The 21,504-nt window shown below is 36.5% G+C and overlaps 2 protein-coding genes across 2 annotated transcripts; one reads left to right on the forward strand and one right to left on the reverse strand.

Moving 5' to 3' along the window:
- Positions 1 to 35: 35 nt before the first annotated feature.
- Positions 36 to 1,608, forward strand: LOC132197447 (DNA excision repair protein ERCC-8-like). The gene has a single exon (XM_059620743.1). The coding sequence runs from the start codon at positions 55 to 57 to the stop codon at positions 1,174 to 1,176; it is 1,122 nt and encodes a 373-aa protein (XP_059476726.1). The 5' UTR covers positions 36 to 54; the 3' UTR covers positions 1,177 to 1,608.
- Positions 1,308 to 21,440, reverse strand: LOC132197448 (uncharacterized). Its single transcript, XM_059620744.1, has 4 exons — positions 21,205 to 21,440; positions 11,433 to 11,548; positions 2,672 to 2,887; positions 1,308 to 2,447 (listed from the first exon to the last, which is right to left on the reverse strand). The coding sequence occupies exons 3-4, from the start codon at positions 2,882 to 2,884 to the stop codon at positions 1,944 to 1,946; spliced, it is 717 nt and encodes a 238-aa protein (XP_059476727.1). The 5' UTR covers positions 2,885 to 2,887; positions 11,433 to 11,548; positions 21,205 to 21,440; the 3' UTR covers positions 1,308 to 1,943.
- Between the last annotated feature and the right edge of the window lie 64 nt (positions 21,441 to 21,504).

A 21,504-nucleotide genomic window follows, 5' to 3' on the forward strand; every position in this document is an offset into this window, starting at 1 on the left:
TAGATCAAGCACATATACATTTTTGAAGAATTATAAAATGAGCCTGAAACTAACATGTTCAGAGACCGACTGAACACAGAATTAGGGCTCCTGAGTCTTGGCAGCTTCAGGAAATCAGTCTCAGACCGTTTTGCCGCTGACTTCAAACTGTCCCGGGAAACCCAGTTCCCTAGAAATCACAACGGCGCCGTGTTTTGCCTCGACATTGATAATACTTATGGCCAGTATGTCCTGGCTGCTTCTGCTTCATCAACCATTAGGATACATAACATCACTCGACCTGGCCTTGACAACTTCGATGATGCGCCCTCAAACTCGGAAAAGCTGCATTTCAGTCACGAGGGTGTGTCCTGCGTACAATGGTACCCAAACAGCATCAAAGTGATGAGCTCTTCTGGCAGGGATGGTTGTCTGAGATTGTGGGACATCTGCAAGAAGGTGTCCGTTGTCACTGTCAAGCCCTGCTCATCTAGACAACCTAAAATCGGGCAGCACCATCAGTCGGCCCCCTCAAAAGTACCTCTCATCGCTGTGGCGTCCACGGACTCGAGCATTCCGATTCTGGACATGCGTTATGGCAACACTCCCATGAGACTGAACAACACGCGAGGACCTGTGAGTTGCGTCCAGTGGTCGCCGATCGACGAAAAGGCCATCGCCTCGGCCTCAGATGGCATCGTCCTGCTCTGGGACGTCCGAGTGCCTAGCAAGCCTCAGTTGCAGATGGACATGTCCAATTCAGTGAACCCTGCAACCAGCTGTGTCTCCCACTTAGGTTTCATCAATGGCCTTGAATTTACCAGGGATGGACTGACCCTGATCTCATATGGCGTTGACTGCGCCGTTCGAATGTGGGACACCCTGAAGGGACGGCTGCTGGACGTCAACTGCGGCTATGTGGAGAACAGGGCCAGGAATGCCCTGCGAATGGCCGTGAACCGTGGCAGCAGGATTTTCATCCCCGCTAGACACAAAATATCAGTTTTCGACCTTGACTCTGGAGAGAAAGTGGCCTCCCTCAGAGGGCACATGGCCGATGTGTATTGCGTGAGGTACAACCCTGTCTTCGAGATGGTGCACTCCGGCGGAAGAGACAGAAATGTGCTCAACTGGAGTTTGAATCGATTCAAAAAACGCTGCTCAAATGCAAAGGAGGACAGTGATGAAGAATCTTAATTGAAAGTTTAAGGAATCTTGCATATAACGGGACATAAACGCTTAATAAATTGACTTTTTTTAATCTTGTTATTTTCTTCCATTGAAATAATAAATTTATTGAGGGAATTATTGGCATTAAAACAAACACAGATAATATCTACACTTTATTGAAGGCAAGGACTTATTTTCAGTGCAAATTCATTGTAGTACCATTTCAGTTCGTAGAGGACATCCGAGAGTGCTTATATAATTAATAATGAAAATAAAATGAAGCTCGCAAAAAATAATTCTAAATAAGTTTCAAGTAAATTACAGGTGAACTTAAACAAGGAAATATACAAAAAAAAAGCAGATCATCAAATAACTAATTGCAAAAATTATCACTTTGATGCTACAAACTAGAAATTGTAACCTTTCTTTAGCTAAAATAACAATAAAATGATAGCTCCCATTTAGCTGCATCCTTAAAATCTATCTTAAAAGCCTTAGACACAATATTTTAAATTATTTAAAGACCAGATTGAGATGAAACCATGGGATGAATCAATGTCAATCCATCAAAAGCAAAATAATGTTAAAGAAATTATGGAAGATAATATAATTATAAAATTTAACACATTGAAGATCGTCGAATGCAGAATTTCATAGCCACCTAAATTTTTTTATTCAGAATGCAAGTGCATCTTATAGCGTAATTTAAAAATCACATCATGAAGAGTGAAGAACAATCTCTCCAAAATTATTAAAAAAAGGATACATTATAAACTAAAACAAGAGCAACCCTTTCATCTTTTGCTCTTTCCCTTGAGTGTGAATCTTTTCCAAAAACTGGTCTGCTTCTTTTCCGGTAGCTCCTCTGCAGGATATATCTGAACCTCCTGCTGCTGCTGATGATGCCGATCGTACTTGTCGTAGCGGTGCTCCCTGGTCGGACTTCCATGTCCAGAGTCACGATCTTCGTCTCTCAAAATGTCCAGGAAGTTTGAGTCCGACTGCTGCGCACGCCCGTTAAAGTTGAGGTTGTTGATGTTAATCTCCCTGAGCTGATTCGGGTCGTGCCGCTCAGGATCCACACGAAACTCGCTCGGGTCTTCGACGAACGCCTGACGCAAGTCTCGCATGATCTTCTTGCGGATGGTTTTCTTCATCGAAAGGTGACGCTCCAAGTGCTTGACGTCCTTTTGCGACAGCGTCCGGTAGTTTTGTTCGGGCTCACGGCTGCGGCTCCGTCGTCCTGTTGATCCGTCGCGGTTCGTCTGCCTTTTGCTCTTGTGTTGCTGCTGGAACACCTGAAGATTAAAACATATATACCGCTTAAATTAAAATATCCACAAAAGCAAGGGTGATTTTAATAAGAAAAATTCCCATAAATGTAAATTTTTTTACACTTTTAAACAAATTATATAAATGATCTAACAGAAGAAATGAAAGAATGAAAGAAATAATTATTAAATTAAAAAAAATCAGATTTTGCTTTTAATTTATGTAAATCAAGGAAATAAGGAAAAAGAACCTCTTCTTCTCCACTGGATCCAATGGAGACGGCGCTGTCAGGATCGGTGGAGGTGCCGCCTGTGTCTGTAACTTGCATCGCGTTGAAGTGACTGATCAATTGGTATTCCTTCATGTCCTTGTTAGGTCTCCTGCGGGACCTGGGGCTGTACTGGACGCCATCAAAAGGCACTCCGAAGATGTCCCGGAGGTGTGGAATATTTCGCTCAGACATTTTCTGCAACAACCAAAACACAATTTATAGTGAAGATTCAAATTAATTATGAATATATCAAAAAATAAATTATGTAGTAATTAGACTAGCCATGAACTTTTGTGGCAAAAGTGCGAAAAAGGTCGAGCAATTAAACTAAGTAGCCTTATCTCCTTTGCGTGCGCCTTTGAATTATATGCACAATATAGTAAGATAATGTCATTTTTTATTTTTGGCACATGAGCACCATAGGAAGTGAATGGGAGTTTCCAGGCGCAAAATTTTTCATAAATACAAGAATAAAGCAGAGAAGACCCTGGGCCTTGAGATTTAGATCAGCGACGAAATGGAAATTTCGCCCCGAGAAGAACAAAAGCTCTGCCGGACCAAAACAAGGTCACTTGAGCTGCGGTAATTGCTGCACCGAGCGAGCGCACGGCGTTTTCAAGAGATTTAAAGCCGGAAACTGGCCGGACAAAAAGTGAAGCACCTCCAGCCATACGTGAGCGGCTCGCGTGTTTCATAGTAATGATATGGATGCTGAGAGATGGAAATGAGGATCAGCTATAAGGAGAATCTGGACCGAATTTCACAGAATTCATCCTCAAATCATCTTGAATGGTTGTATTGAGTTAATTTGTTTATAACATTGAAAAAAGCGGTTATAATAATAAGTAAATTTATATTAAAAGTATTTTCATTCAATTTATTTAAGTAATTTTTAGAACTTGCGATTAATCCGAAAAATGATTGACAGTTTTTAAGATCATTTAAAAAATCCGTTCTGATTTTGTAAAAAATGAAATCGGCTCTGAGCTTTAAAAAATAATGTAAAAATTTTCTATTAAACTAGAGCAAAATAAATAATACTCATGCGGGTCTTGGATATTATACTGGATTTGCTAAATAAAATGCAAAAATCGCCATAAATTACTTTATTATTGAAAGTGTCAATTTGAAGGGAAATCAGTCAAAGTAGAACTCTGACTATTAAATTAAGAAGTAGCATAAATTATTCCCTAAACGCCACATCAGTCGAGATAATTGCGCAATGAAGAGGTAAAAATAGCACCGATCAAAGTAAGAGCGGTCGAAAGTTTAAAATCTGCGCGCAGCTTCCTTCGATGTGGGGCACCTGCGATGGTTAATGACATACACCAGCGTGCATCTCAAATCGCTTCTCGGCCTAACTTTGAGCATCTTCATCCTTTTCGCGTTTTCGTGGCCTGAATTAGACAAAAATAATACACGTTTGTAGGATCCGCGGAAAAGTTCAAAAATAATAATAATAATCCACAGCAACAACTCCAGCAGCGCTTGGTGAGAAAAAAAGCAGTGTCACGTTGACGTTGATCATCAAAAAATTTCAGTAAGTATTACAAAAAATCTGTGAGAAATGCAGTCTGCTGCAGACTACACAATAATAAATTAAAAATAAAGCAGAACAATCTTCAAAATTAGAGCAATAAAAACTTTTTCCTCCAAAGAAAACAACAAATTTCATGTATTTATTGATACTTTCTCTGAAGAAGATATAAGGCATTAATTTGGTTAAATTGTTCAAGTAAAAATTCTAAAAATTAATGTTTGGAGTTTGGATAAAAAATACATTTTTTTTATTAGGAACAGGTATTTGTTCTCAATAACTTATTTGATATTTTCTAATTTAATTTTCTATTAAGTAGCTCTACATGCATAATCACCATAATGAAGTGCAAAAAAAGGGAGGAATCCTAAAAAAGAATTGCCATACCCCTGAAGTTTGAAAAGTACAATAGAGCCATCAATACAAAATCCTATCAATTAGGGTCGATCGCCTTTAAAATATAATAGCCTAGCTAAGTCCGACCTAACTTTTTTTTGAAAAAAAATATAATCCATGATATTTAATCCTGCCACATTAGGATACAAAATTAAAATCTTCCGATTCCTGAATTTTGAAATTTTATGTCTTGTAGTCTTTGATGTTAAAACCTGCCAAAAAAGGGAGGATATAAAAGGCTTATGTGTGTAGTTAACGAAAATGACCGCGCCTAAACTGGCAACGCTACACGCACCTCACTTGATGGCTCTGCACGCATGAAAGAGTGCAATAACAAAGAGCACGTCACTCTAGTTTTACATGTGGCTCTGCGCGGCCAATGCAATGTGGGTTTGCTGATAAGAGTGCGTGCTGCAGCTCGGGTGATTGTTATGCGATGGAAATGAGGCGACTCGGATGTGTTAGAAGTGCATGGATCGCGTCCCGAGTTGCAAAATCTGCTGCACGCTCGGCCTAAATTTAAATTTTTTACACATGTATATATCAAAGCAAGAGGATAAAAATTGCACATGGTTGAATCGCGATTGGTAGCTCTCACTATAAAAATATTGGATTTTTTTTAATAAAAAAAAATATCAACCCCTTATTAATTAACATTTTCAATCAAAATAAATGTTACTTTCAATTTTAGCTTCAATATTTTCTTCCATTGTTCAGCAGTGAAGATGCCAGATTGTTAAATCAGGCCGAATATAGCAAATTAATTTCTTGTCGACAATTTCGGTCTTTCTCTCTTATCAGCAGCTGAAGTCATGCGTGAAAAATGCTCCTTGTTCTATCTATCGTAAAGTCCGAATGTAATTTATCAGGATGACTACAGGAAAAGTAATAAATTTAAAAATGTGGAGCGAGACCCGCCCTTTCGTGACTGCCCGTTACAAATTAATTAATTCTACTGCTCATTCACGCAAACAATGCTCGTGACATGAAGCAGTCATTGTCTCTAAAAAAACAGTAATATGTCACACGCCGGACCTTTGTCAAATAATTAAATTATTTCCCCCATTTCCTGCAAAACTAAAAGATATTATAAAAATTTTTAAAAAATTAACTACAAAAAAATAAATCAAAAATAAAATGAATATAAATTTAGCTTTTAACTTCCTAGAACTCCCTGGTCCTAGGAAGAACCTTATTTAAATACTCATTAATATTATTTCCTTTGTTAAAGCCACCGCCATATCATTGCTATAATCGAGGAAGCATCAAAGACTTTTGCTTGTGCTTTTAAATTCGTGTTTGGATGCATCCGTGGCGGAAGAGGCTCTTGATGTGTTTTGTGTGCTAATTGGTAATGATATTAATGATATGTGCTAGAGCAGTACCACTTTAATACCCGCTTTATTTTATACAGGACATTCGAGTTTCACACTGGCCGTAAACAATTGTGCCAAAACAGAATAAATCTTTTTATTTGCTTTGGCCTCAAATTTTTTTAACCATAATACTTGAATTTTTTTAACACTCATATAAAGGGAAATACAGAAAATTTTGAATATGTTTCTACCATGGCAAAACGATCAGGTATCAACAAGAGCGACATTTTTTTCAATATCTGTGGCCTTAATATTCCAAGATTCCAGAACCCGCCAGAATCCAAAAGAGAAGGGAAATCTAAATTTTTATTCATAAATAACAAAACAGACACCAAAGAATATATTTTTAAAAATGAAATTAAACTTTGAATTCTGGGTTTATTGCTGCGGCCGAGTCTCTTTTGATATTGGGCGTTTTAGCAGACATCTGCAAGAAGTTAATTTTTTCAAATTTTTGTATCGATTGAGAAGAATGAAAAATTATAATATAGTAACAATATTAATAAAATTAAAAATTATGAATAATATATCTATATTTTTCCATGTAAAATATAAATTCAAAAGATTTCAACTATAGGTTTTCTTATTTTTTATAAACTTTTATTAAAACCATATGTTATTGTTGAGATTAGAATTAAAATTTTGAAAAAAATATAATATTTTTTGTACGAAAATAAAAGTTCCCTATTCCTCTGCCGGCACCAAAACGCGGAAATCTTTGCCCTAGTGTGAGCATTCATTGTCTTAATGGATGCGTGCGGCTCTCTATGGTCGGTGATATCGCCGCAGCATAGAGGAAGTAGAACTCGCGTATCTTTTCTACCAGCCATGCAGGGGATAAGGCACATTATTAAGTAAAAGTCACTCGGAAATTCATTTGGAATCGTCCCACGCGACTCCATTCGAACCACAGCTTAATTCGCTCTGCACTTCAATAAGTCAGCGGGAAAAAACGAGCCGGTTAAAAGTTTTTATTATGTGATCGAGAGCTGCGGAGAAGTGAAATGCGTTCGCGTGGTGAGGATGAAACTCGGCGATAAGCACCACCATTTACGCAACTCGAGCCAAATTTTCTTTGCTATCTAAATGGGCTACGAAAAACACACAATTACGTCGGCGGCACTATCGTGTTATAAAATAAGACAAAAAGGAAAGGCAAACTCTTAATCAAATTACAACTGCCGTCTTCAGATACAGAATATTTCTTCACTGGTCAGTCATAAAAAGTAAAGAAAAAGTGATCCATTAATTGTTTACATTTATGAAAATTTGACTGACATAATGATTTGAAATCTTTTCATTTATTTTAATTCCTATAATCACAGATGTGTGTGTGTTTTTTATTAAATTTATTGCATTTAATTAATCGCATGTATTTATATGGTCTCTAATAATAAGAGAAGGGATATGAGCCTTGTAAGGAACTACGCTGGGCAACGCATGCAAATCTTTCTAGAGCATGAAGATGAATTTCCTACGGTTGCTGCGTCCAACTTTCAAAGACACAAATCCATACTGATTGACAAGAAGCTTCCTCAAAAGTAAAATAAAGTTTAAAGTTTATTTGTTGCAAAAGGCGAGAAGATCACCCGAGGGTGAGAAAATCCTTCACCATTTTCCCATTTCTCTCAAGGCTTTAGGCATTTTGTTCATCTCGCATTATGTTTTTGGTTTTATTATTATAACGTGTCAACACGGAAAGCAATGGCTGATTGCTATGGAATTTTCATTTCATGGGACTGGAGAACGAGACTGAGATCATTTGCCGACGACGGCCTTTCTCTCTCGACGAGAGACACCCACACCGAATCGAGCAGTAACGCGAAAGAGTCAAGGTTTGCTCCTCGGTGCTCGGCAACAACGAAATATGTACGCGCCGTTTGCAGTCGAGAGACAAAATTGAATAATAAGTAATTTGTTAAATAATAATGTTTCCTGTTTTTGTCGCTGCACATTATATTTATAGATTTTTTTTTGTTATTTATTTTCAATCAAATTTTTACCATTAGGTTTGCTACAACGCTGAATTCAGTTTTCAAATTGCAGCAACGTAGTATCATGCAAAACTAATAAAATCCAATTAGAACGCAAAAATAATTTTCCTTTTTCATTGCAATTGCAAACAATTGTTACTTATCTGACACGTAAACCACCGCCACCAGCGAATTAAAAAGTGCTCACATGCATGCACAGCTCATCCTCTCTCAATAATTTGCATGCTGTGAGAACTGCACAATAAAAAGTCGGCTGCGCGACTTTTGATCATTAGTCTTGGAGTCGGCGTGCCGCTCGCGATCTGAAAACGCGTCATCGGCAGCCGCATCACGAATCAAAGCCTCCCGCGGCTCTCGTAAAGCACAATCGAGAGCAAAATCACGCCGAACAAAGCAGCGCATCTCATCTCTAATTCATTTTTCCCTCGAATATATACACTGGCGAAACAACACTTTCTCCTTCTAATTGCGTTATTAAATGTCAAGTGCGCGCTCGGATCGAAATTAATATCAATAACGACAGTGTACAACAATATTGTCTTCTCACGACCTTGTTTAGGCGGATTGGCTGCTGATCGCTTGTACTACAAATAATACTTTTCTCCTTGGGCAAGTGCAAACTTGTGTGTGAACTTTGTGCAAAATGAGCTGTGAATCTTCCTGAAAGAGGTTGAGGGTGTTTCGATAGCAAAAAAGTTATTCACGTTGATATGCGTTGATAGTTACAAGTATAAAACAAAATAAATTGTTAAAATGTTTATTTTTTAGAAATTAATAATATAGTTAAAATATTTTTAATAAAAAGAGTATAGGAAATGGAGTCTTCTAAAAGGATTTCTGTTCAAATTTCTTGAATACTGCTGAATACTAGTTGAAAAAGATCAGATTTACTAAAAATTTCTGATTGCCAGATGCGATATTACCATCTCATAAAAATATGAAATTTTATTGCTGATATTTCGAGAAAAATCACGGCTCTAGTTTCACTCACAAATTTCAACCGTTATGTGCCAAAAAATGAGAAATTAGCAAAAAATTGCACAGGTGTATTTTTTTTAGCCTCTTTGATGGTTTTTTGGGATGTGTATCCAAACTTATTTCTTGTTCACATGTCCCTTTGATGGTCAGTGATATGGAACGGAGGTGGCCTAAATAATTTCCACATTCACCTCGGACGCGGCTCAACGTTTTGAGAATTTTTGTGCATCATTCGCGCGCCACTCAAAGCGTCTCGTCATCGCACCTGAGCGATAAAGAGCCGCCGCGAAGTAAGAAGAGTGTGTAAACTGATACAGTAAGGTTATTCCCAATGTACCGTAATCCGAGTGTAAATTGATATATGGAACAAGTTTGCAGAGAGGCTGTGAGTGCATCATCTATCCCATCGCTATACCGCAAGTCGTATTAAAGTTTTTCTGTCCGAAATAATCCCTCGACTTAAAACTTAATTAGTTTTTTGGTTGCCTTCAAAAGGTTTAAAAAAATATATAATTAAAAAAATGGCATTGAAAATAGTGGAACAAAGATATAACAATTTTCAATAAAAAATGAATAAAAAAAAAATGATTTGGAATACAAAATTAAAAAAAAAAAAAAATGATGAGAGCAAATTGAGGATTCTAGTTTTTGTTTCAAATTATTTAACTTGTAGTAAGTTTTGCAACCAATTAATTCTCAAATTTTTAATTAAAAAGAGAAAAAAAAAATGAAATTTTTTTGCTCATCTTCACTGACAATGAGGAAGCTGGATTTTATTTCATTAAATAAATAAATGGTATGTTTATTTTTTGCAAGTAAACTTAATATGCGAATATTGCATGTGCTTTTCCCTGTGGAAGTTTCTGCGATAAGCAAATTTCATAACAGCAGCGCGTACCCACCAAGCATAAAGGAAACCTATGCACACGCGCCTTCTTTTATTACCAAACGAAAAATTACAAAAACCTTCAGCAAGAAGCGCCTCGGAGGAAAAGCCTCATTTAATATCAAGCCACGCACCGGATGTGACCAATTATGCCGTCTTTCGTGTGCATTTTGATGCGATTCAAAGCGCACTGCCAATTTTCAGGCTATAATTTCGACTTTACTTTTCTTGCGGCCGAGCATTGACACCCACACGGTTGCCGACCGATCTAGTTTAAGCACCAAGTGCAATCAAGTTGAACCGTTCGTACAACCTTCAGAGGGCCAAATGTGGTTTTGCAGGTTAAATAAAATTTTAAGTGGCATGAAGGTGTAGCACGGACGGTTATAAAAAGAACATAAAAAATTTGTGACTAGGTTAGAATATTGAATTATTTTCAAAGTCTGTTAATAATAATGATTCAGCCTAACTATTTTATTTAAAGATTAAAAGTTTTAATGGTATAAAAATTAAAAAATTTTCTGTTAAAAAATAAAAATTGCATAATTATGAACATCCATCATAAATTTTACCCACCGTTCAATGCGCATAAAAATATTCTAAAAAATTAAAATAAATTGTTATTTATATATGAATTGATTTAACCCAGAAAAATTTCACTTAAAATTTTCACTGAAAATATGTCAAAATTAAAAACCCGTATTTATCAAAGTACCATACAAAATAGATGGGATTGCTATAGGCCTCAAAATTCTATGGTTTTTTCCTCATTGACTGATAGCAGTTAGAGAATTTCTTTTGTAGTTTTGTTTAAATTTATCACATGCGTTACTGCTTTTCTAAATTATAAAAAAGGACAGGTTGCAAAGTCAATTCGTTCTGTTATTTTTTATCCAAATTCTTTTCAAAACGTATCTAATTGGAAGGAAAGCTCTCCCAATGGGTGAAATTTTCCATAATATGGAATACACAAAAAACTCCATTAATTTCACCGAGCATCAGCAAGATTGAAGTACAATTAAAGGTACGTGTTCAAAGTCGCAAGTGCGCAGTGTAATTACGAGCGGTAACACATGCGAAGGCGACTTTCTACCCGTGAAGTGCGATTAGCGCGGCGCTGCTTTGCTTGTCTTGCCTACGAAGGTGAGTGGACCACTTTTACTTAGCACTGACTGAGCACCAAGGCACGGATGACGTTAGCAAAAGGTGCACGCCAGACAGAAGGAAAACAATAATTGTACATTAGGAGGCTTCTTTTTTAATTTAAATATTGGCTTTCAAATGCTGAAATTTCCCCAACTGCGAGAGCAGATTTATATATAAATTGCGCCGTCTGTTTCCAAGTAATGTACGTTTGTAAACTGGAGAAACTTAATTGTTGAAGTATTTTTAATTACTATTGCCGAACTGTATTTTTAATTTTTTCTAGTCTTTGCATAATGACCTTTGAAGGCAGTAAACTTTTGAATAGGTCGCGTACCCTTGTTGCGGTTATTGTAAAATTATGGCTACAAAAATACAATAGCCCAATTCCGGCTCATCCGTTTGCAAGTCCACGAGTTTGTGGTCTTACCTGTTAATTGCTCGAGTGATGTTCGTCGCAATAAAACGAAATTGCCCTCGTCTAGTTCATAATAGCGGCACCGCAATCCGAGATGGTCTCTTCTCACGTTCAGATTATAGACGGGCCTGTAAAAAACGGACACACAAAATCAATTTGCTTCGCAGCACGCTTTCGTGCATATCTTTTTAAAATGCGAAAGAGAAGACGCACATCCTAATTCTCTCTTTCTTAATGTTGAATAAAAGAAAAACGCGAGAGAGTGATAAGTAGTTTGATCAAATGGAAAATTTGATTGGACGCAGCGTGAGCAAATATTGTTGTAAAATTTATTATTAGATGAGCTTTTGCTTTTTATTTGATTTGACTGCGATTTCGCTTTCACGATGATTTCGTGTTTGTGGTTTTAATCGTTTAAATCAACTCATTCTGAAGAGACTTAACTGGGTCGCTTCAATTGTGGAATGAAACTCATGGTACACGCACGTATCTGATAATTAATCTTTTAAATATTTTGTTCGAAACGCTTGTATGAAAAAAGAAATGCGAAAGGAGCACGCCAATCATCTAGAAATCAACAACATGCGACAATTATTATTATAAAGTTATATGCTGTTTAAAAGAATTTAATAATTGATATAACACAGCTTCTGTTAAAAATCTAAAATCAATCCATTTAGGAGAATAGTATAAAAAATTAATATGAAAAAATGTACTCTGGAGAAAATTTTTAATACTGTTAATAATTAATGGCCATTTCCAAATCAATCTGACCAGTGTTTGGCATGGGTTGTTGGATTTGGATGAAACTTGGCATGGTGATACCCTTAGGGTAGGTGGTCAACCTAAGGTATATAGTTAGTCCAATATCCGAACATTGCCTATTTTACAGGGGCTCAAAGTGGCGATTTTTGCAAAAATACAGTTTCCTTTAATCTCAATTATCTCGGGTTCTAGTGAAACAATTTCAAAAAACTTGACACCGTTTGAAAGCCAATTAAATGGACTTGAATTCGGCTATAAGCGTCAAGGTCGCAGGTCAAAGTTCAAGGTCACTAAAATTTTGATGAAATTTTAAAAACGCCGCCAGATATTGAAGGACCAAAAATATTTAAATCTTTTCCACAGGAAAAATGTTCCAAATTTAATTTTACATCGGTGTACAAATTTTGGTGATATGTATTTTCTTCGTTTTTGAGATATCTACAGGGGAAGTTCAAAAAACGTGGTTTTTTGGCCCTTTTTTGAGGTCGTAAAATTTTAAACGCCTCTAATTTTGCTAGATTTGCCATAAAATTGAGCAAATACACTTCAGGAATGAGGAACTATCATATATAATGCAATTCTATGATCAGAGTCGATTTTGAAATCCACCCCTACCCCTGGGGGTGGGTTTTGGGGTTAATTTTAAATATGCCCAATCTTTGTGTTTTTGATGTCGTTTCCTATGTTTTCGACATCCAGGAACACGAATCTGAAGTCAGTTTTTGTTTAAAATTAATAGCTTTATTAATAATCGCAGTTGAATGAGGCGAGTTTGATCTTCCGACGAATTGCGAGAATCCGAGAACTCACTGCATTCAAGTGCGATTATTGATAAGGCTATTGACTTTAAACAAAAACTGACTTCAGATTCGTGTTCCTGGATGTCGAAAACATAGGAAACGACATCAAAAACACAAAGATTGGGCATATTTAAAATTAACCCCAAAACCCACCCCCAGGGGTAGGGGTGGATTTCAAAATCGACTCTGATCATAGAATTGCATTATATATGATAGTTCCTCATTCCTGAAGTGTATTTGCTCAATTTTATGGCAAATCTAGCAAAATTAGAGGCGTTTAAAATTTTACGACCTCAAAAAAGGGCCAAAAAACCACGTTTTTTGAACTTCCCCTGTAGATATCTCAAAAACGAAGAAAATACATATCACCAAAATTTGTACACCGATGTAAAATTAAATTTGGAACATTTTTCCTGTGGAAAAGATTTAAATATTTTTGGTCCTTCAATATCTGGCGGCGTTTTTAAAATTTCATCAAAATTTTAGTGACCTTGAACTTTGACCTGCGACCTTGACGCTTATAGCCGAATTCAAGTCCATTTAATTGGCTTTCAAACGGTGTCAAGTTTTTTGAAATTGTTTCACTAGAACCCGAGATAATTGAGATTAAAGGAAACTGTATTTTTGCAAAAATCGCCACTTTGAGCCCCTGTAAAATAGGCAATGTTCGGATATTGGACTAACTATATACCTTAGGTTGACCACCTACCCTAAGGGTATCACCATGCCAAGTTTCATCCAAATCCAACAACCCATGCCAAACACTGGTCAGATTGATTTGGAAATGGCCTAATATTATAAAAAATGACACATCAGTGGTTGCAAGCTGTGAGATCCATCAGATCCTTTTGATTTTAAAACGAATAAGATATTAATGTAGTTATTCCTAATTGTAATTAATAATCATGCAATATAATTGCAGTGTTTCTGTCCTCAATCTTTGATAAAGTTTTTATGAGGCCTTCAGAAAATATGCCTTTCCATTGCAAATAATCTGACCGTTCGCAGCAGGGAGCTGCTCTGAACAATAACCCACAATGACTCAAAAAGAAAATCAGAATAATAATTAAACGTTTTGCCGGTTTTTGTGTTGCCAGCGCACCACGCAAACAATGCAAAAACACCCAGTGTTGACACTTCCACTCTCTCTGCACGGTTTTGGCCCAAGGTTGGTGATTAAAAGCGCATTTCATTGGAAGTTTTGCTCTTTCTGATACGAGTGCGAAGCGGCTTAACTGATCGACCTCTACTTATCAAAAAGGCCGCAGACGCACATTTATCGGATTTTAATGTTTTATGCAATGAAATATTACAATTGACCCCCTGTCGAAGAAGCAAGAGAATATGGCAAATGCAATAATTGCATTTTTTTTATTCATTTAAAATTTAATAACAAAATTTAAATTCTGTAAATACGCGGCATCTTTTTTTGTTTTAAAAAGGAAATTTAAAATATTAAATAAGAACGATAAACGAAAAACATGGGTCGTAGTTTTTGGATTTCTGAAAATTTTCTGAAAAAGCTTCAGGAAAAATGAAGATTTAAAATTGGAAGCATTTTTTAAACACTTATAATTTATCCGGAATTTATCTCTTTCCTTTCTGGTCACAAAGAAATCTATTAGCAATTTAATTAATCATATCAAATAAGTTGTTACCAATATTAATTAAGAGAAGATGGTAAGATAAAAGTAAGTATAGGCTACACAACAATCGGCAGGATTAGCTGACGGGAAACAGTGCACATTAATTTATGCAATCAAAATCACTCGCGTGGCAGCCCGGCTGTAATAATTATTTACAAAACAAAACCCGTAACGGTCTCGTTATCGACATTGAGTAACATTTTGATTGTGAAAAAATGGAAGTGCTTATACAGTTAGATATATAATAAATAAGTATGCATTGCAAAATTCATCAGTTCCGCTGCGAGCGCTAGAAAGCACTTAAATTGAAGACGTCAGCGGAATAATTAATTGTATTTTTCCTTTTTGAGGTTTTATTCCTGATTCCACTTGGCTAATCCTCTTCTAAAATTTCCTTCTCGCGGTCATCTCGCTTTGGAGGAGTATCAGCGAGCGAATCGATCTCTTGTTTTGGTCACACGCGACTTGCAAAATAAAATGAACGTCGGCGCGGCGTAAATTTTCAACTCCGACAATCGACTTGCCATCAGACAGCCGTCGGCTTTTTTGTATTTCAGTCTTGTTGTCAAGGAACTCGCTCGGGATTGTTCGCAAGTGGTTGGTTTGTTGGTAGCTTCGACCGAGCGCTGCCTGCACTTGTTGAATTTATTCAGGGAAAGATAAACGCCGCGGTTGGGAATTAATTCTGCGGAACAATGGAGTCGGATTATATGCATGGCAGGTCTATAGCGAATAGCTCATGCAGATAAAATTGAGTGCGAATTCAAGTCATTGAATGCTTTTTAAGGCAATATACATTGTTGCATTTTGTCGAAAAGTGCGTTTATTCTGTTGTTGCATTTTGATTTAATTCATGTGCAACTCCTCCATATTTGTTTTTTTGCGAGAAGCCAACTGAGAAACTAGTTTTTCAGCGCAGCACCAATTTTATTTTCTCGCAAGTATTGCTGGTGCTGTCTGGCGTCAGCACGTTGAAAAAAATCAACCGGTGTGCTGCTGATTCATCGAGAGGGGGCACAAGAGGCTTACAGCCTTCTTTGGCCCTGAGGCTGAACATTGTCGCAGATTTATATAATTATTCTTTTGCAGTTCTCCTTAAGTTCAAAAGCACCCATTCCATTATATTGAAATTTAAAATAAAAAACCTTTTCATATAATTCAGTGTTCCAACCCGAAGTAAATTGAAATTTAGTATTTTGAGTTTACAATCAGATAGATTTATGATCTTTCAGGCATATTAACAAAACACAATATTTTAATTTTAGTTAGAAAATTAAAGCTTCAGCTTGAATTGATCATTGATTACTTTTAGATCTTCAATATTGACACAAAACAGTCCCCTATTGATAAGTGGAGATTTCAATGAATGCATAATATTCTATGTCATTGTTGTTTTTTTTACATCGCCCTTCAATGTTTCAAATAAAAGATAACAATTTGAAGCAAAATCTAGCTAGTTGTTTTTTAGTAAGCCTGCTCGTTAAAAAAATTTGGACTCACAATGAGGTGAAAATAAGCAAGAAGCGCACCTGCAATGGGTCAGCAAATTCAAATTTCCTTTCTACTGGGTACAATTAATTGAGACGTGCCCGTCTTCCTGAATGCTAATTAGACACACTCACGCACTGGTGATGCAGCAGTCCGGCTGACTGACGCTCCTGAACGCCTGGAGAGAAAGGGTCTCATCGTGAGAATCGCATCTTGATCCCCACCCGCCCACGCAAGAGAAAGAAAATTGAAGCGCTCTTATAAATTGCACTGATCAAATTTCCTCTGTACCGCGCCTTCAACCACGAATGGTAACCAGAGAGACTACCTAGAAAATTGCGCGCAGAAACAGTAGACAATATAAAAATGTAATTTCCCAATTTCAAAACAATGCATGGAGGAACTGCAAAACCTTTCTTTGACGCCTTGAGCGATGGATATTATTTTCGGACGTGACTTTTGCGAGGAAGGAGCCGCACGAGGCAAGTAATAATGAATTGTAATGCATGTCCAGTCACGAGTCGATTGCTTATCTTTAACGTGACATCAGGCGTTTGTTTTACAAGTAAATACAAAATTAAGTTGGAATTTTTTATTTTACAAAAACCTTGAATTTGAAATCAAAAAGAATAAATCATTGTCAGGGTCTTGCCCTTACACTTAGTTGATATCAAATGAAACACAATTAACTTCGCTGCGGGTACTCAATAGAATGAAAACGAAGAATATGTTTTCGTCCAAGGTCAATGGGACCAATTGGAAGCGTATCAATCAAGATTTTACGGAAGTCTAAAGCTCTGCTCTAATGATCAAGAGTCTCAATGCGTGGTCCTTGAGAGTTGCTACAGCGATGATCATCATCTATTATTTATCGAAACACCATTCATAAATTAGTGAAACATTAAATTGGACTTGAGAAGTTTTCTTCACCTCTTTCAAATATTAACTTTTCTTCTGCAAGTTTAAAAAACCGCACGAAACCTGAACTTGCCGCAGTTTCAGTTTGCAAAGTAAAGGAGGAGTTGCCTCATCACTTTGACGAAAGAAAAAGTGTAACAAAGATCCACCGCTGAGTGGCCGATTTGGTCCACGGGGTGTTGTAATTGCACGCTGCTCAGGTGCTCACCTGCGGTCAGCGTCGCGGCTGCCGATTTAGCTAATCAGGCGGTGTCTGCAGATATCGTTTTCACGCCGTTCTTTCTCTTTTCATTATATAATTCCAGCTGCAGAGCACCACGCGGCGCAGCCCTCATTGGCTAATTATCCGAGGAGCGGCGACACAGCACCGAGATCGTGCTCCAGCATTATTTCACCCACAAGCTGGTTGTGTATTGAACCAATTTATGAAACATGTACTTTCACTGTTCTATGTTTTGCGACATTTTGGTCGCCGGGTGGTGCCTAAATAAGGAGAGACCATAAAAAGTTGCTTTGCCGATGCGAAAAGTGTTAAAAATTAAGCACGATTTTCAACTAAAAAGTGTTGTTACTCGTTACTTTGATTTTAATATTTTTTGTAGCTACGTTAAAGTGATTGCAATTTATATTTATTTTAAAAATTACTTAAAATTATTTTCAGATGAAAGATTTAAAACGTTAGTTAAATTAAAACAAACAATTTGATAAAATATTTTTGGCAGCTTCTATTGTAATGAATTAAAATTTTTGAATTACTTTGTTCTATTCTCATTTTGGTCTGTCTTTGAAGCTAAAATAACTTATGATAATTGAAATGGGAATCAGCAAATAAAATAGAATTGTGAACAAACTTTCCCTTAATTTGGAAAATTTAAATGTACATGAAGTAAAACTAAGTTTCGACTGAAAAATTTCTTATCTCATTTTTTTTGCATCTGTTGACTAGGAATATGAGGCTCCGTATTTTTTCTTCTTGAAAGAAAAACAATCCAGAACCGCAAACTGCGAGCGTCCCCTTGCAGAATGTGCAAGTCTGAGGAAAACCGAGCTATATGGCTTTTGTGTCACAAGGCTAAGACACGTTATTAAACATATATTGCATAAATACGTATATATGTTGTGCCCCAGAAAGTAAGCGTGCTTGGGGAAGTTCGGCTGATATTGTGAATTGTGGCTGCAAAAGTGAACGTTTACTGCTGCTTTACTTGCTGCTGTCGCGTAGGCTTTGAAAAGGAGCGCGGCGCAGTTGCTCTCTCGATTTATTACTTTATCTGCTTTGACAATCGCAACAAGGCAGACAATGAAGTCAGAGAAAGAGACTCGGCCACGCCTAACCTTCGGTAAATACACACTTGGTGGAGCAAAATAATTCAAGTGTTTGCTACGGTGAAAATAAACGGCTTTAATTGTGTAATGAGAACCGACCAACCCACTGCTTAATCCTATGGCTCTGTCTCAAATTTTGATAGTTGCACCGAAAATTGTCTCCAACGATGAATTGAAGCAATAAAAGAACTCTAAATGAGAGGGCAAAGGGTTAAAAACAAATTATTCACACCCACAAATTTAATGAATAAAAAATATGAGCGGTTATATAAAACATGGACAAAATGTCTCAAATCTTTAAAAACTTCTTATTAATATAAATTGATCAAAGAGTCCGTTCCAGTTTACGGAGTGTTTCACTCAATCATGAAAAGCAAATGAAATGTTTATTAAAGCGAACACAAAGCACACATTATTTATCAAGATGAGACCATTTATTACGTCCGACTTCTTTCGAGTCTGACAACACCATTCTTTTTCAGTCTTTTTTGTATCGACTGGTAATGGGGCAGCCGCTTTGCTGCAGCTTGATTAGCTTGAATTTTCCGAGAACGGCCGCACGGAGCGATGGCCCCGAAACCGGCCCGGCCGCCGAGGACAAAAGAGAACGATTCGTGCAGTCTTATTTCTGTTGCGAGTGCAGTTTTATTTTTATTTATTTTGTGCGAGTTTCCTTTGCTCCTGATTGCCGGTCGCGAGAGGTCACCTGCAGGATGGAGCGTCGACTTACGCGGAACGCAATCAGTGCAATACCGTTGCTTTGCACACCAGATCTGGAGCAAAGTGCCACTCTGACAGACGATCAGCAAAAACTGACCTTCCAGAACGGTCGGAGTTCCATTGCAACAGAATTAGTGGAAGAATAAAATTTATTTTTATTGACAGTATTAAATTTTGAATGTAACTCACTTAAAATATGAAATTAAAATTGAAAAAGTTCAATTTTTCATCAAAAACCAAAGTTAACAAAAGTATTTCTTGACATTCTTATTTAAGAAAAAAATTTGTTTTGGAGTTTGAAAGTAAGAAAACTACTAAGTTTTTTATTGCAACAAAAGTATTTAATTATTATTAATTATTTTAAACTAGCTTTGTGCTGGTTGTTCATTAAGCATTAAGAAAGTGCAAAGCAGATAGATTTCCATCGAAAGAGTTTTTTTTAAATATCCTATTCAAAAAAACTAAATAATTTAGTGTTGATTTAAAATTGAAATTTGTAAAAGAATTACCTTTTCTTTGAAGTTTTTTGCATAATTAAATAATTATTTAAAAACTCATTATGCACTCTTTGCGGAAACATTTATTATTTACGGACGCACTATTTAAGCATTGCACTTAACACACAAGATAAAGCACTTTTTTTCTGAAAATAAAGTTATCTAAGTGCTTTCACTGCGGATGGATAGGCCTGTGTTTTTAACATGTACTTCGACAAGGAAAAGCTCCAAACTTTTAGTTCTCCAGCACGATTCGATCGTTCAACTTCTTGCAATAAAAGAGTTTTCAGGAGTCGCAATAAAACACTCTTGATCCAATGAATCTTCAATTTTAGTGCAGGTCCACTAAAATTTCTAACGATTTCTTTTTTAATTTCAAACTTACTCGCCAAATTGCCGTAATAGTGTTGATTTATTTTTTATAAATTGTGAAACTCCGTCTAAAAAAATCCAATGAAGAAACAGAAAGTCAAATAAAAATGCAATAAAAAAGCTGTAAAACCAGCCGATTTTAAGTGCAGAGTAAGTACAGTTAAGGTTGAATAGGGGGTCTTCAATTATCGCCGCAACCTCTTGCCCCACCCCCCGCGGAAAAGTGCTAGGTGCGGTGAACAAATTGATCCTCAGCAGGGTGCTTCAGGCGAGAGCAATGCGCGGGTGAACCATTTACCGTCCTTTGACCGACTCACTAAACACAAAATAACACGAGAAATGCTGGTACACGCGAAAAACAGTCTTCATAAAAAGAAATCTAAATTGCAATTGTGCACAAAATTCCAGGAATGATTTTTGTTTTGTCTTTTCACAGAATTGAATTGACATATTATATGAAAATTTTCTAAAAAAAAGAATAAATTGTGTAAGAATCTGTGAAATTATGAAAACGTCAAAATTTATATCAAAAATATTTTAGTGTTCCAGTCTAAGTTTTTGATTTAGAACTACAATTTAGTTATTTTGATAAATTTTTAAATTTATTTATTTTTGTTATTCTTGTTAGCGGGTGGTGTTGTTTAGCCTAAAAATACTTTTTCGGTGACAATAATTATGTAATTTGTTTTCCCAAAAATTAAATTTAGCAAATTAGACAGCTAAAAATTGTATAGCTATAATGATTTACAAAAATTTGAAATTAGAACTGCAAACAGAATAAAAAAATCTTTTAAATTATTTTCAAAAATGTTTTTTTTTCCAAAATTTTTGCAATACTTTTTTCTCTTGCCGAATCAAGATTGATAAAAAACTAAAAAGTGATTTTCTTGCTGAAAATAAATTTTCAGTACATCTTGAACTGTGAACTCAAATTTTAACGCATTACGCGTGTTTTTCAAGCTCATCCTTGTATATCGCGCGTCATCCGCTAATTTTATCACTCTCAAAATCCGCGTCCTGTTACATACAGTGTTACCGTACGCAGTGAGATCATGAACGGAATCCGTCAACCAAATAATAAAATCCTCCTCCGAACAATCCTACATTGACAGCTTTATTTTCTTCAGGTAGTATTTTAAAATGCTGACTTAAATTCATAAAAACCAATTAAATCTCAGAATTTAAATAAATACTGTACCAACATGAATGATTGTAGAGCAATTTAATGTAATCAAATTTGACCCTTGCTTACCTTTTTTGCTGAGGCCTCTCGAGTGATGAGCAGAGCAAAAGACGAAATAAAAATTAATCCGTTTCTCGACTCGTGCACTTGTTGCTCGCAGGTGCAGTCCAATTATTGCAGACACACCGACTGCAATCAGTGCACAATCGGAAGAAGTGCAAAGAGAGCGGCGGCTGCTGCTCTGCGTGTTGCTGGGCTGGACTGCTGCCGAGTCTTTTGCACCAAACTCTCTTTAGTCTTTGCTCTTTTCCTGTTTCGCAGGTTCGCTGATCGCAGGTGGCGAACCAAAGGCCAACGATCGTGCCACCT

Source organism: Neocloeon triangulifer, unplaced genomic scaffold, assembly GCF_031216515.1.
Source record: "Neocloeon triangulifer isolate White Clay Creek 2 clone unplaced genomic scaffold, ASM3121651v1 ptg000012l, whole genome shotgun sequence".
Taxonomy (NCBI): domain Eukaryota; kingdom Metazoa; phylum Arthropoda; class Insecta; order Ephemeroptera; family Baetidae; genus Neocloeon; species Neocloeon triangulifer.